General features: G+C 38.7%; 1 protein-coding gene across 1 annotated transcript in view; it reads right to left on the bottom strand.

Moving 5' to 3' along the window:
* ccdc33 (coiled-coil domain containing 33) overlaps positions 1-12,966 on the bottom strand; it is a 96,185-nt gene that overhangs the window by 56,996 nt on the left and 26,223 nt on the right. Inside the window, exon 4 of the mRNA XM_088920907.1 lies at positions 11,074-11,237. Coding sequence (XP_088777033.1) covers positions 11,074-11,237 — 164 coding nt within the window. The remainder of the gene's footprint in view (positions 1-11,073; positions 11,238-12,966) is intronic.

Genomic DNA, 12,966 nt, shown 5'->3' with positions numbered 1-12,966 from the left:
ATGTGCCTTGCAAGGAAACAATATTACACAAACACACTACCTTGTTACTCCACAGCCTGCCGATTCATCCTTTGCTCTCAAGTTAAACCTTCATGCTCCATTTCTCTAAAGAACAAGAGCATACAGTAGTTCATGTACGCCATTCATTAAAATGACACCGTTCCAGGTAGAACTATTTACTTCATGTGATGTGTATTTGCTATCCCTGTTTGCCTTTCCTAATTAATGCAGGTTGTCCACAATCTGTAGGACATAAATTAGGCAATTATTTTAAAAAAATCAGAACAGTGACCAATAAACCCCATTCCTTTTATGTATAGTCCTTAGCCATGTCAAAAAGACTAGAGAACATCATGTGGCATACTTCATATGGTATGACTTTTGTTGCATAGATGGAGAAAGGAAATGGAGAACCCAACCGCGTTCTGCTATAACTCTTTGGGTGTGTGCGGGGTGGCTGTGGAAAAATGATTCAATCCTTATAAATGAGTCACCTTATCAAAAGTAGAAAAGTGACTTAATGACATTCATTTGTTTTTCTTAAGTAATGGGAAGCATGTATACATTGCCAACAAGACAGGTGGAAAAATGAGAAATGATATAGTACAGCCTATTTTTGATTAAAGGATCCATCATCAGAGCAATCACAGAATCATCTAAAAATGAACCTGTATCTCCTGTATTGATACTGGACTGTATGTTCGTTCAATACCCACTACTCATGGGACTATTAATAACATCATCAGAAGAAGCAATTCAAGCTTAAATAAGCTAAAACTTTGAAATGTCACGGGATAAAATAACAAAAAGTGGAATCTGATTATTTTAAAAGATCACAAACTTCAAACAACAGCCCTCTGTCACAGATCTGAGTGATGAAAAGGTTAAGGTAGCAGAATGCTGGAAGACGGTGTTAGTGGCTGCTTTAACAGAGTTTGAGAAGGCCCTTTAATTCCTCTGCTTTGTTTACTGTTCAGAATGATATCAGTTGTTTTAACAAGGCTGGAGATGTCAGTGTGCATTAGCCCTGATATGACATCAACACTCGGAAGAGTTCATTTGGCAGGAAGTTATTAAAATATACATACTGTCCTTCGTTCTCCCAGCTGTTTGCAGCTGGGAAAGAGATGACAGCTCTGGCTGATAGGTTACTTAAACCAAGGAAAGAAAAAAAAATAGCTCATGTACATCTTTCGGTTACTGCAACCTTCAGAAACTGCAGTGAGGTTTTTAAATTGCCATTGGAATCAGGTCACTGCACAGAGTTGCAAATCATTCAGGAAGTTTTTACTCCCTTGTTTAGGGAGTAAAAAGCTTAAAAGTTTAAAAGCTCTTGGAAAACTAAAATCCATACTGCCGTGGGTACTTTCAAGTGCACGTCCCTAGTGAATCCTGACTGGTCCCATGGGTAAACGAGTTGGTACTGTATATGTAAGGAAAAAGTCATGCACTCTTGCACAAAAAGAAATGGCAAAACATTTGCTTCAAAAATCCAAGTTGGTCTGACAAAATTGGCACCGTCATACAGTATGTATCATAAAGCCGTCTATACTAAGACTCATACCCACTGTACTGTATGTGTGTACTCTTAAGAGGAGATATCACTATGAATAAACAAGAGGGAAGCTACAGCTTCTGATTTTGCTCTTTAAATATTTTATAGTGCCAAAAGCATGAAAAGGGCGATGAATTTATTCACACTAAACCCTAATATTGTATTTTTCCTCTTATGTGGCTGTCCAAGCATGTGCTTCAGTTAGTGTTTCTAGGACCAGATTTTAATGAATTGATCATTTCTGAGAGGCTTTCCATGCCAAAGAATTCCAAAGTGCTTCACATACAGAGCTCACTGTAGGATGGGACACACATCCAAGAGGGCAGCCTGCACCTGGGGGTCCAAGAGCCCTTCTGCAGTAGATTCCAGGAGCTCCACTAACACAGCAGGTAGAGAAGTGAGACATTGCTTCACCCATGGAAATAGGGGGGAATGTTAGGAATTTTGTGCAAGCCCTGAGGACATGGAGGACAGCACCCATACTCTTTTGAAAAGCACCCTGGGACATTGACAATCCAGAATAATCATTCTAAAGGCTTTTCCAAAGGGCACCACCTTGTGCACCACAGTGGCTCCAGTCACCCCAATGGCACCTTGGTTTGGAAATTCTAGTGGAGAAGGAAGAGTGCCCCCTACTGTACCAGTCCACCAACACCACCTCCGGCAGCAACCTGTTTCTTTTGGAAGTATCCCAGCCCAGTATTTATTAGCCCCTAGCTTGATATCTGAAACCTGATCACACTACAAGATGGCTGTGCTAATGCCTTATGTTTCAATCTGGATTATATACATGGAGGCTATGCTTTCTTGAAAACAGTGTTGTTTCATTGTTGCTCCATAACAAAGATTAAGAACGCTTGTAATTAGGATTCCAATTTAACAAGCTACACACAAGAGCAATGGGTTTACAAGTCTTAAAATGAAACTCTGGTTATCTTTATTTCTGCATCCTTACAGTGTTGCATTCTTTATTGACAAAGATTACTTTTATTCAGAGCTGTTTATGCAACAAGGTCCAATCTTTTCAGAGCTCCAAAGGTTTATCACCATTCATCTGGTGGGTGTAACACAATAACTGCAGATACTTATGGACTGAATCCAAATGTATAATCCTCTTTTTAATGAGCCCCTGCAATTTTATGTTTTGCATTGTAAATTAAGACAGTCATTACCAGCCGCAATGCCAAACATCAAACACTACCAGGCTGTAAATTATTCTCTCTACATAATAGAAACAAATTAACATATTAAAACAACAATGTTCAAGTGACACTTTGTACCTTATTGGGAGTATTTACATTATTAAAATAATTCCCTTCATAATATCTTAAGAATAAAAAAAACTCATTAGAAAATTTTAAATATAACATGAAGCAAGAAAATAGTGCATTTTGTAATAGATTTTGGTGATAGATGAATTCTCAAAACACAAATGGCATTAAAATGACAAAATATAAATAGTGCAGTGAGTCCGAAAGAAATTGACTGCTATACAGAATAGCTCATGAATTACTTATCACCATTGATTGGATTTTTTTCCTACAAGTCTAAATTACAAATGACACATATGCAGCAGATAGAAATTTCTAGGGAATAAGTCCAGGAGGTGGGTTTCAGTTTTAAAAAAAAATATTGGGCACACTCATTTCAGCCCCCAGCACACAGCATACAAACAGACACAACAGTTAAACTGAGAGGACTTTGGGCATCAGGGCTGTCTCCAGAGTAAGTATGACACCCAACACATGAGGAGGCTTGTAGCTTGTATTCCACTCAATAGATATAGAGGACTGCATCAGTGGAAGACTTAGTAAAATTGTGAACAAGAATTTCGGCATATATAATACTCATGTCAACAGAAAAGGTACACTATGTTAAACAACATTAAAATACAGTATGGTATGGAAGCAGTCAGTGTACTTGATTTGGAATTTACTGATTGAAGGGCAGTGTATTTCCAGCAAAAATAAGAGGAAAAGTTGAAATATTATAAGTATTAAAGTAGTTCAACTATTAAATAAAGTGATTTGCCTTTTGTGGTTGACGTACGTATGTAAAATTAACTTTTTTATTGCAGTCCCAGGGTATATACGAGAATATGGGTGTTATTTCCAGGAGCAAATTCTGTTTCTGAGCAGCTAAGAGGAAATGTATTTGTGTACTGCACTGTGGAACACCTCTGCTCCCACAGCAGTGAGGGATCTTGCAGTGCTAACCGGCTTGGGTTCAGACTCAATCAATGCCTGTTTAGCAGAGCATAGTGTCATTTCTCAGCTGGTCTCCAATTTATACTAAGATAGTTTCCTGAGTTCCCCTGCTGTTTCTTCTAGGCAGGCTGTCCATATTACATTTTCCTATAGAGACCTTCTTGGCAAATATTCTGCTGCAAGTAATACAGTACATAACTGGTAGATCAATAAATGCATACGATCCTCAGTGCCCAAAAGTGAACACAGATTAGATCGTTCACTGGTACCAAAACCCTTCATATGAATAATATTCACTGCAGTACCAGATTGTAAAATTATGTTCAAAGGGACACATTTACATACACGTATGGTTCAGTTCTATATTTACGGTACATCTTGAGCTTTGACACCTAAAAATTAAGCTTGCCTTTAACGCAGAGAGGAAAAATGAAATCCTTAACCAAAGTATCAAACACCCACAATTAGGGTATCATTCCAAAGCAATATGTGATTCTGACAAAATGAGTACTGTTCTACTTACTGTACAGTATGCGTTGTAAACAGTTTCCAACATTAGAGAAAATTTTTAATATACTGGTTTGGTTCTTGAGGCTCATTTGAGATCTTTTTAGAATGAGATTTTCTAAGAAGCATGTCAGACATTTCAGTAATCTCATACATTACTTAATAATAACCTAATCATAGAAAACATCTGTTAAATTGATTAGCATCTTCTTTGATGGTTGGCTACATCGGCGTGTGGCTTTTTGTGATCTTTTTCTGATCAAAATATATGCAACCCTGAATTGGATAAAGCTGTTAGAAAATGCAGCGATGGATGGCATTCCAAAGTTAAATGCCCAGATGCTTTTCCAACAGATAAATTCATTCAGCCATTTCACTTGATTTTCACACCACTTTGGGTGTGTAATCATACATTCAGCATTCGCAGCACTGGAGCTATTCCTAGAGCTAGTGTTTAGATACACAAAGACGAAGGATCTACTGAACGATTCAGACACAAATGCAGGACTGAGTGCCTTAAAGGAAAATTATTTTACAAGACTTGTACAAATACATTTCGAGGTTTTGAATGAGCTCTGTTTGAAGAGGAAAAAAAAAGCAAAGAAAATTTTGCACAAGAGCAAAATGCTTTGAAGGTTGTCCCGTTGATGAAAAAAATAGAACACTAGTTTTAACTCATAGGCTGCATCAAAAAGAACAGTCTGTGAAAAGGGGTTACGATCAGGCATTCAGAAACTGCAGTACATCACTATCAATGATACAGACCTATCAGTTTATTAAAAAATAAACCACCTAAAAATGGCAGACTAATTGAAGATAAACCCACATACAAGCCAGGGAACGCAGGCTTAAATGAGTAACATTTGGAACTCGATTTATCACTGAGCCTGCAATTTTCCATAGTGAGTTGTAAAATAAAATGTGAACAAAAGGTAAACTCTATCATTGTTTTGTCCCTAGTCTGAGCACCTCTGCCCTCAGACTAATTTGCTTTGAACCCCTTGAGGAGGTAGAACATGTGGGAATAAAGATGTTCTTGTGGCATTCACAGAATGTTTCTTTTTGCACACTATCAACAGTGTTTCCAGTCAGCCAGTCACTGAGCATGTAGCCAGGTCTGGAGCAGAAAAACAAACCATGTCCTTGAGGCTGAGAGAGAAAACTCTTCTCTCATTGTGCCTATTTTTTTCCCCCAGACCGCCACTCCCCCCATACCAGACAAACATCACCACACACCCCCGGCACCCCTCCCCGCCTTCTACCGCCCTCTCAGCTCTCAGCTCTAAAAGCTCAGCTTGTTAGATGCCTTCCTTTGCACTGTGGCCCAGCCTGCCCTCTTCCTCCAGCCTCAAAGCCAGCCGCAGATGAAAAATTAATGAATCTGTGCTTGAAAACAATTCTGTTCCATTTGAAGTGGAGCTGTTCATCTGAAGCCATGTGATTTGATGAAGAACCTTCTCCCACATGCAGGCTCCATCTTCCTGTATGTGCTCATCAGAGTCTCGATAAGCAGCATTTTAGACGTGGCCAGTGGCATTGAGAACGATGATTAGCCATATGAAATGCTAAGGCAGGAAAAGATTTCACTCTTGTGGCCAAATAACACAAGTACTGGGCACCCTCTCGCTCTCTCTCACTCTCTTTCTCTGGTTCTCCCTTTCTACCTCTGAGTTGGCCTTTTCCCTTCCCCTCAAGGTTATGCTGAAGGATATAATTTATAATTCATTGGCTCCTCATTATTTGGACAACACATCAAAAGGTATCGATACTTACTGTATGTGAAATGTTAGTACTGTATCCTTCTGTACTAAAGCACTACTTAAACACTTTTTCGAAATAACTCATTACCCTCTCCAACACAAAATAAACTTTAAATGCCCAGTCTCATGTTTGGAGGCTAAATAAACCATACCCTACATATTGTCACATTTACACACTTCTACACATACAGTAGATATGTAGTTGATGCCTGATTTGTAAAACCAAAAGGAAAAAATGAGCTGATGCATTAAAACTCTCTCAGTGAATTGCTTACATAAGGCTTACACAGCGTTTGCACACACAATTATCATAATCAAAAACACCTTGACAAAAGAAAGGAGAAGTCTGTGAGTGTATGACACTCAACTAAACAGTCATAATACTTGAGGAATTACAGTGGTACTGTAGTAGGAACCATGAGTTTAAAATACACTTGCAAAAATGTAGGCTGCTCTGAACTTTTACTGATGTGCTTAAAGAAATGGCAAGAAAGAGCAAAATAGGGATACTATTATAACACAGCACTCCTGGAGAAAAAAAAAGATTAATTAAACGTCCAAAAAATGTGTTTTTGATTTTCACCACCAAAAATCCAAGTGTCCTGTAGGAACTGATCTTCAGGACTGTTGTCTTTCCCTTCCAGAGTTCTAGTACCTGTTTCTAAAGTAGTCGACTTCACATCTGGACAATCAAGTTCCTTCTCTTCTGAATGAACTGGCCATCAGGAACAACGTTCATTAAATCAATCAAAACTTCATTCAGATTAGTCAAACTTAGATAACCTACAGACTGACACGATGTAGATTGGTGAGACTTAGAGTAGAAGGAAAGGGGGGAAATTAAACTTTAGACATGAATCCAAGTCATGCCTGATGTGAACTAACAATTTGTATTTAGATGTCTTTAAAAGATTACATGAAGTAAAGGACATTTGACCTTAGGTAGTTAAATTCTTTCTTCAGTACGTGTGATATTGGATTAGGAAGACATCAATGGCTTGATTCTGGGAGATCTCTCTGCAATAACATGAAACATGAATAGGTTGGACACTTGAAAGTCGACCTTGAGTAAAAATGCAGTGTCCCCCCTCCCTCTATTTCTCTATGGTTACAGAGAGCCAACCTGTGTGCTCGGAATCATTAATGGATGACTGCACATCCAGAAAATGAAGTCTCTATTCTATATTTTTCCTATAGACACTCAGGCATGTGGAGATTGCCAAATGTGGCATGAAAATCATCTCAAGCAGAGCTTAGAACTCTTAGAGGTCCCATTACAGAGGTACAGTTTGAAGGGGCAGAGGGCCAGGTTAGATGTTTTTAATGTATGGCTCTCAATTGCTCTTGTTTTGATGCAATTTGCAATATTTGACATGCATCGCGTACTAACCTCAGTCCTAACTATTTATAATGAAATCTCATATTTAAGGAGTTTGTGAATTCCAGGTTCAAGGCAGGACCCCCTTTGCTTTCCTGCATTGAGAGAAGCTTCCATTTGACCTCCTCAAAAACTCATTCATGATTGAAGCACCCACTGAGATCAATGGCAAAAATATGCAACAGTGGGAGAAACAGATGTTTCATGCTTCATATCTAAATAAGGCTCCCAGTGTAATAATGATACTTCAGACCCACATTAATTTCTCCAAAAAATGGACAATATTCATGTATTAAGTGATATAGAAATCTCCCTTTTCTGTCCCTATTCCATAAATACTGTATGTTCTGCTCTTCAACTATATTTGCAAATGTTGGCTGATGCATTGGATTTTCAAATCCTACAGAACCAGCAACTGGTACTAATTATACCATGAGTAAAGCTATGCCTTCTTGTTCATCTTAGGCACTAATCTGGTCTGCTAGTTACTGTGCGTTCACTGGTGAAAACTGGTGGAACAATCAAATGTCTGTTATGGTGGGCTGCTAAATGTAAAGCATGAACACTTTACATTTAGAATGTAAACAGTGTTAAAAAGCCACCACATGAGAAACTTATTTCTGCGTGATATATATTGACTTAATTGAGCTTATAACATAAATTGGAAGCTTCATTCACTCAGTGTACATAATTCCATGAGGTTAACTTAAAATACACTGGGTCCTCTCTAAATTGACTTTTAAGTGCTCTAACAAAATTAAAAATCCAATAACATAAGCAAAGGTCATTGGTTTTATTCCAGACATAAATAATTTTTGCAACATACTGAATACTTGTTCCCTCAACATAACACAGTGTCTTACGGGTTACAGTACAGTTATCTACCATCATTAATGTGTTCCTGAAAGGACAGAGGTGGGGGAACAATGTTATACTTACTGTTTACTGTATATAACATGTAAAAAGTGTATCTTAAAAGAGTTAACATGGACAAAAAAAACTCCTCTCTGTCAGCAACACGAATGAGCTTCAGGTGTGTACTTTAAGAGAAAGATCCTCATTCAAACACTCATCTGTGAAGATGCACACTCTGGATCTGCATGGAGCTCTGCAACTTAAATTCTACTCTTAAAAAAAAAAACAAATATTTGCTGTACCCAAAGAAAGCTTCTAATCCTTTCTGTTACCATGCTTTGTGCTCCTGATGTGAAACAGACTCTTCGGCAGCACTTCTGCTGTAGATAGAAACCACAGTGCATTCTTCAGCAAAGCTGCTCTTGCTCTGGTTTTCTGTCTGTCTGTCGGAGGGACTGGCCTCATGTGGGCGAATCCATAGGTACTGCTGTGTGTGATTGTATTATGAAGCACCAGTCTGCATCCCAATAAAACCCTATTTCATAAATAATGAATAAACACATTTAGTCTTCCCCACATGGACACAGGGTTCTAAATTCAAAGGATATGAATCCAGCGTGCTTCAGCCATGTTAGGACAAAAAAAAAATAGAATGGATACAGATATTTTCTGGTGAGGAAGCCTTTCCCTCATTTGCTGATGATATTGATCTCTTCTTGTCTTCTTCCCCCTTGGGAACCTGCAGTGCATCACCCCCTACTCCGCCTTCTCAGCTGCATTCCCTGATCCAGCACTTTATTCCCCATGCTTTGTGAAATCCTGATTGAATTTATTGGTAAGAAGCCCTCATGGAAGATGCATGAGTGTTTGCGTGGCATTAAATATTCAGAACACCAATGAAGACTAAGATTCTCCAGTCAGTGAACTCTCAGAGAGATGAGAAATAGAAAAGGGAAGATTGACCATATTTTATATTCAAAGGAAGTCCATCCAACCTCTGTTAACTGACAGATAATTTCAACAGGAGCACAGTTATAGAGCAATTCGATCTTGTCCAAGAGAGATATCTGGACAACCAACACATTATACTGATCTATTATTGTAAATTCTCAGGGATTTCCCTCTGGGCAAACTGTGTGCAAACTGCCATTGTAATTAATCTGTTGTGCAGCTTGCAGTTAGAATGTCCATACGTACTGTAGGACGAGGGCCTCAGTCTTGCCTAGATACAGTAGAAGTAAGAGCAGTAAGGTTCAAATGGCAGTCCATTTCTATTTTCAGGAAGTAAAGGCTTGAATAAAATGTGTGTATGTGGGTGTCTCATTTACCATCTTAACACTTTAGGTTTTAGGCCCACATTAAATACAAGCGTCAGCCTCTCTGCCTATCACAAAGTACAAGCCCAAAATGTGGCAGTGGCAAGACAGGACAAGCTTTTGGCAAACAGCCCCATTCAATTGCTCAGCGTAAACGTTGCAGTCAATGGGAAAATGAAAGCTTTGATTTTACATCGACCTCATATATAGTAAGTGGTCCAGTTCTGTTCACGCATGCTAGAACTGTGGTGGATAGAGAGAAATTTATACTGTCAACTCAAATCATACTGTTAACAGTACGTATATTCATACTGCCAGATGTCATAGGCATATTTTATGTTTCTCTTATTTACAGCTTACCTTACTGAAATCTACAGTGTATTTTAGAAATGTCTTCATGTCTGGAATTCCAGAAGATACAATAACATTGTGCGTCTAATATAAATACATGCATCTATAGCAGGTACTGTAACATGCATTTATCAAAATGCTTTAAAAACTAAGGTGCATTTTCATTCCAAGGCCAATGTAACAGGTCTATTTATAGTTAATGTGTTAATTATTCTGCATTCACAACATCCCACTTTGAGCTGAAGCAGATGGCTAATCTGACAGCAAGCACAATTCAAAAGCAGCAAATAAAGGAGAGGAAACTTGACTTCTGAGGTATAAGGCCTGAGATATGGTCAACTGGAGAACTGCCTGTCTGTAAGGAAATGTTTGTGTCATTTTTACAAGGTTTTGAATTTTATCTGCTACTGCAAACCATGACAATGATTAAAATAAGCCCCTCTCCTCTAGAAAATAGTAAAACAGCAAGAAAGACCAGCAAATACTGTTTGTAGAGACATAGACTTAATACTGTATGTACTGTAGAGACATAGACAAGTTTTAAAATCCTGACAAGTAGAAGTGTTCTTCCTGGCATGCTGTATATAATTAATTGAAACTTCATCCCAATGGCATAGCAAATTAAAAAAATAGACTAGAAAACGGCAAAAAAAAAAAATTTACCATGCAGGTCGCAAGTCCTCTTTTTGAAAAAAAATTGGCTCTGCACAACCCGTTAATGACCGTTACAACGCAAGTGAATGTGATTTCACCTACTGTACAGATTTAACGAGTTTTCAGTTACTCAGACTAATGCATCCTAGATACTGAATCTTTCATTTCCCAAAACGAAAGCGTATATTTTATATTTATCACTTCTGAGAACCCTAAATAATTCTCAGAACCAGTGGCCTGAGGAAATAAGGTAGTATGGCGCAGCTTTCTGAAACTCTTTCGTGAAGCAGTGATTTAGTTCTCCCCTCTTTTCGTGTCACTCTGCTGAAATATTCCAAGCCAGCCTGGGCAGAGGCAGGGTCAAGCAGAGCAAGCGGCACAGGACCACTCAGGCGGATTCAGGACACAATCAGGGAATGAAAAGAGAAACTAGAGAAGGAACACCATGGTAGTTTGCACTGGGCAAGCTGGCAGCTGGACTGGCACTCACACTATGGCAAAAGCCCGAGGCACCGATCCGTCACTCAGCGGCGGGAGGGAAGTGGCTCCGTGCAGGATGACGTCGAAGGCCTCTCTGCCAGGCCGAGACACATGCCAGTCATTAGTGAGAGTGTCGTGGGTGACCTCATTGTTCCCCAGGGGCGCCTCCGTCACCTACAAAAGAAAAAGAGGTCACTATTAATCACCAAGACCCGAGCCTTTCTGTTTTCTGGGCTCTCCAAAATCCTTTCATTCTGACTAAACACAGCCTTTTGGGATTTCCCTCCGCTCCATTCACCACTTGGAAAATTACACTATAAAAGCACATCAGCTCTAGAAGGGGAAAACTGCCTTTTTTGAAAGTAAAACAGTCTCGTAGTTATTCAGTTTTAGTGTCCTTCCCTAAGTGGTATGACTGGACACTTCACTTATTAAACGATCACTTTCGGCTAGCCAGGCATGGCCATGCTGTCGAAGCCGATACCCTGGCTCTTTTCAAGAAATGGCTGGATGAGATCCTGGATCAGTTGAATACTAACTACCCACTACCAATCGACCAAATGGCTGCCTCTGCTTTGTAGCCTTCCTTATGCTCTTAAAACTGAAAATGAAGATGAATGCGCTGTAATACTGTATGGTTGTCTGTAACAAATGTCTATATCTCAAATTTCTTATTTTTAGGAACATTAAATAATTTAAAGAACCTAAATTATCATTGCAGCTCGTAAGTTAAAAGTCACTTATTAAATGAGAATTCAGTAACTCACAGAGCAAAATCTCCTTTTGCATGGCTTTTGTTGTTTCTGATAATCAGGGTGCACAGACCTTTCTTGCAATCAAGCCCAATAAATCTAATAAAGTTGGTTTCTAAGCAACAGGTAATTATATAATACATGTTCAATCATTCACCATAGTGTCTAAAAGCATTTTTTAAAAATCAATTTACATCTAAATCACATTGTAACATTGAAATACTCGGCTCAAAGCCTGGGAGAGAAAAAGGTTACTCTTCAACCAATATAAAAGAACAGAAATAATTATTCGAGTACAAAGGATTACATCCGTCTTCAAGTCAAGGTCCCTTCCAGACGAGAAAATCATTAACATTCTCCCCTGCAAAAGGCAGCTTCCTTGAACAAAGCGGGGATCTGCTCAATAAAAGATTTTCGGGATGGGGTCTGATTCTTCATCTCATTCTCCAATGCTAAGCTCTTGGAAAGAAGCTGTATAAAGCATACTGGGTAAAACCAAAATTCTAACACACAAACTCAACAAAAATGCAGTTATCGTGCTTCCCCAATCAGACATCAGGCTTTATTCCACAAAATGTAACTTAACCAAAAAGCATCTATTGCACCAATGACACCGTTTGATTTCCACTCCTTATCAGGATACTGAAGACTTGACAAATACCTTGATTTTCAACACACTGTATCTAGAATGAGAAGAGGTGTTAAACAGCTTCTGTGCTTACTGGGCTATTATCTGGATAATAACACCCTGCACATTTCTGTGTTTCTGTTCCCTTTACAAATATATCTACCGAACAACCCTTATTAGCATTCCTTAATAGCAATTAAAGGACGCTCTCAGACATGGGGTGTTGAAAATGACTAAACCGGCAGATACATAACTTGGAGACTGAGGGAGAATGAGGGAACACATCGCCATTGGACCTTACACAAATGAACGTCTTTTGGGCATATTAGAAATCTTTCATTTCTTATTTACAGCCAGCCCTCATAATTCATTTCATAAACATTATCTACTATCAGAACTACTGTACCTTTCGTCTGCTGAACATCAGGATTCATGGATTATAATTAAAATAAGCGTAGCAGAATAAATTACATTGCACAACACGTCCTTGAGTTCCAGATTGCTTTTGCCAGCTGGGGTCCTT

This window comes from Atractosteus spatula, chromosome 7 (genome assembly GCF_055471065.1).
Source record: "Atractosteus spatula isolate fAtrSpa1 chromosome 7, fAtrSpa1.hap1, whole genome shotgun sequence".
Lineage (NCBI taxonomy): Eukaryota > Metazoa > Chordata > Actinopteri > Semionotiformes > Lepisosteidae > Atractosteus > Atractosteus spatula.
This window is presented reverse-complemented; position numbering and strand designations above follow the sequence as displayed.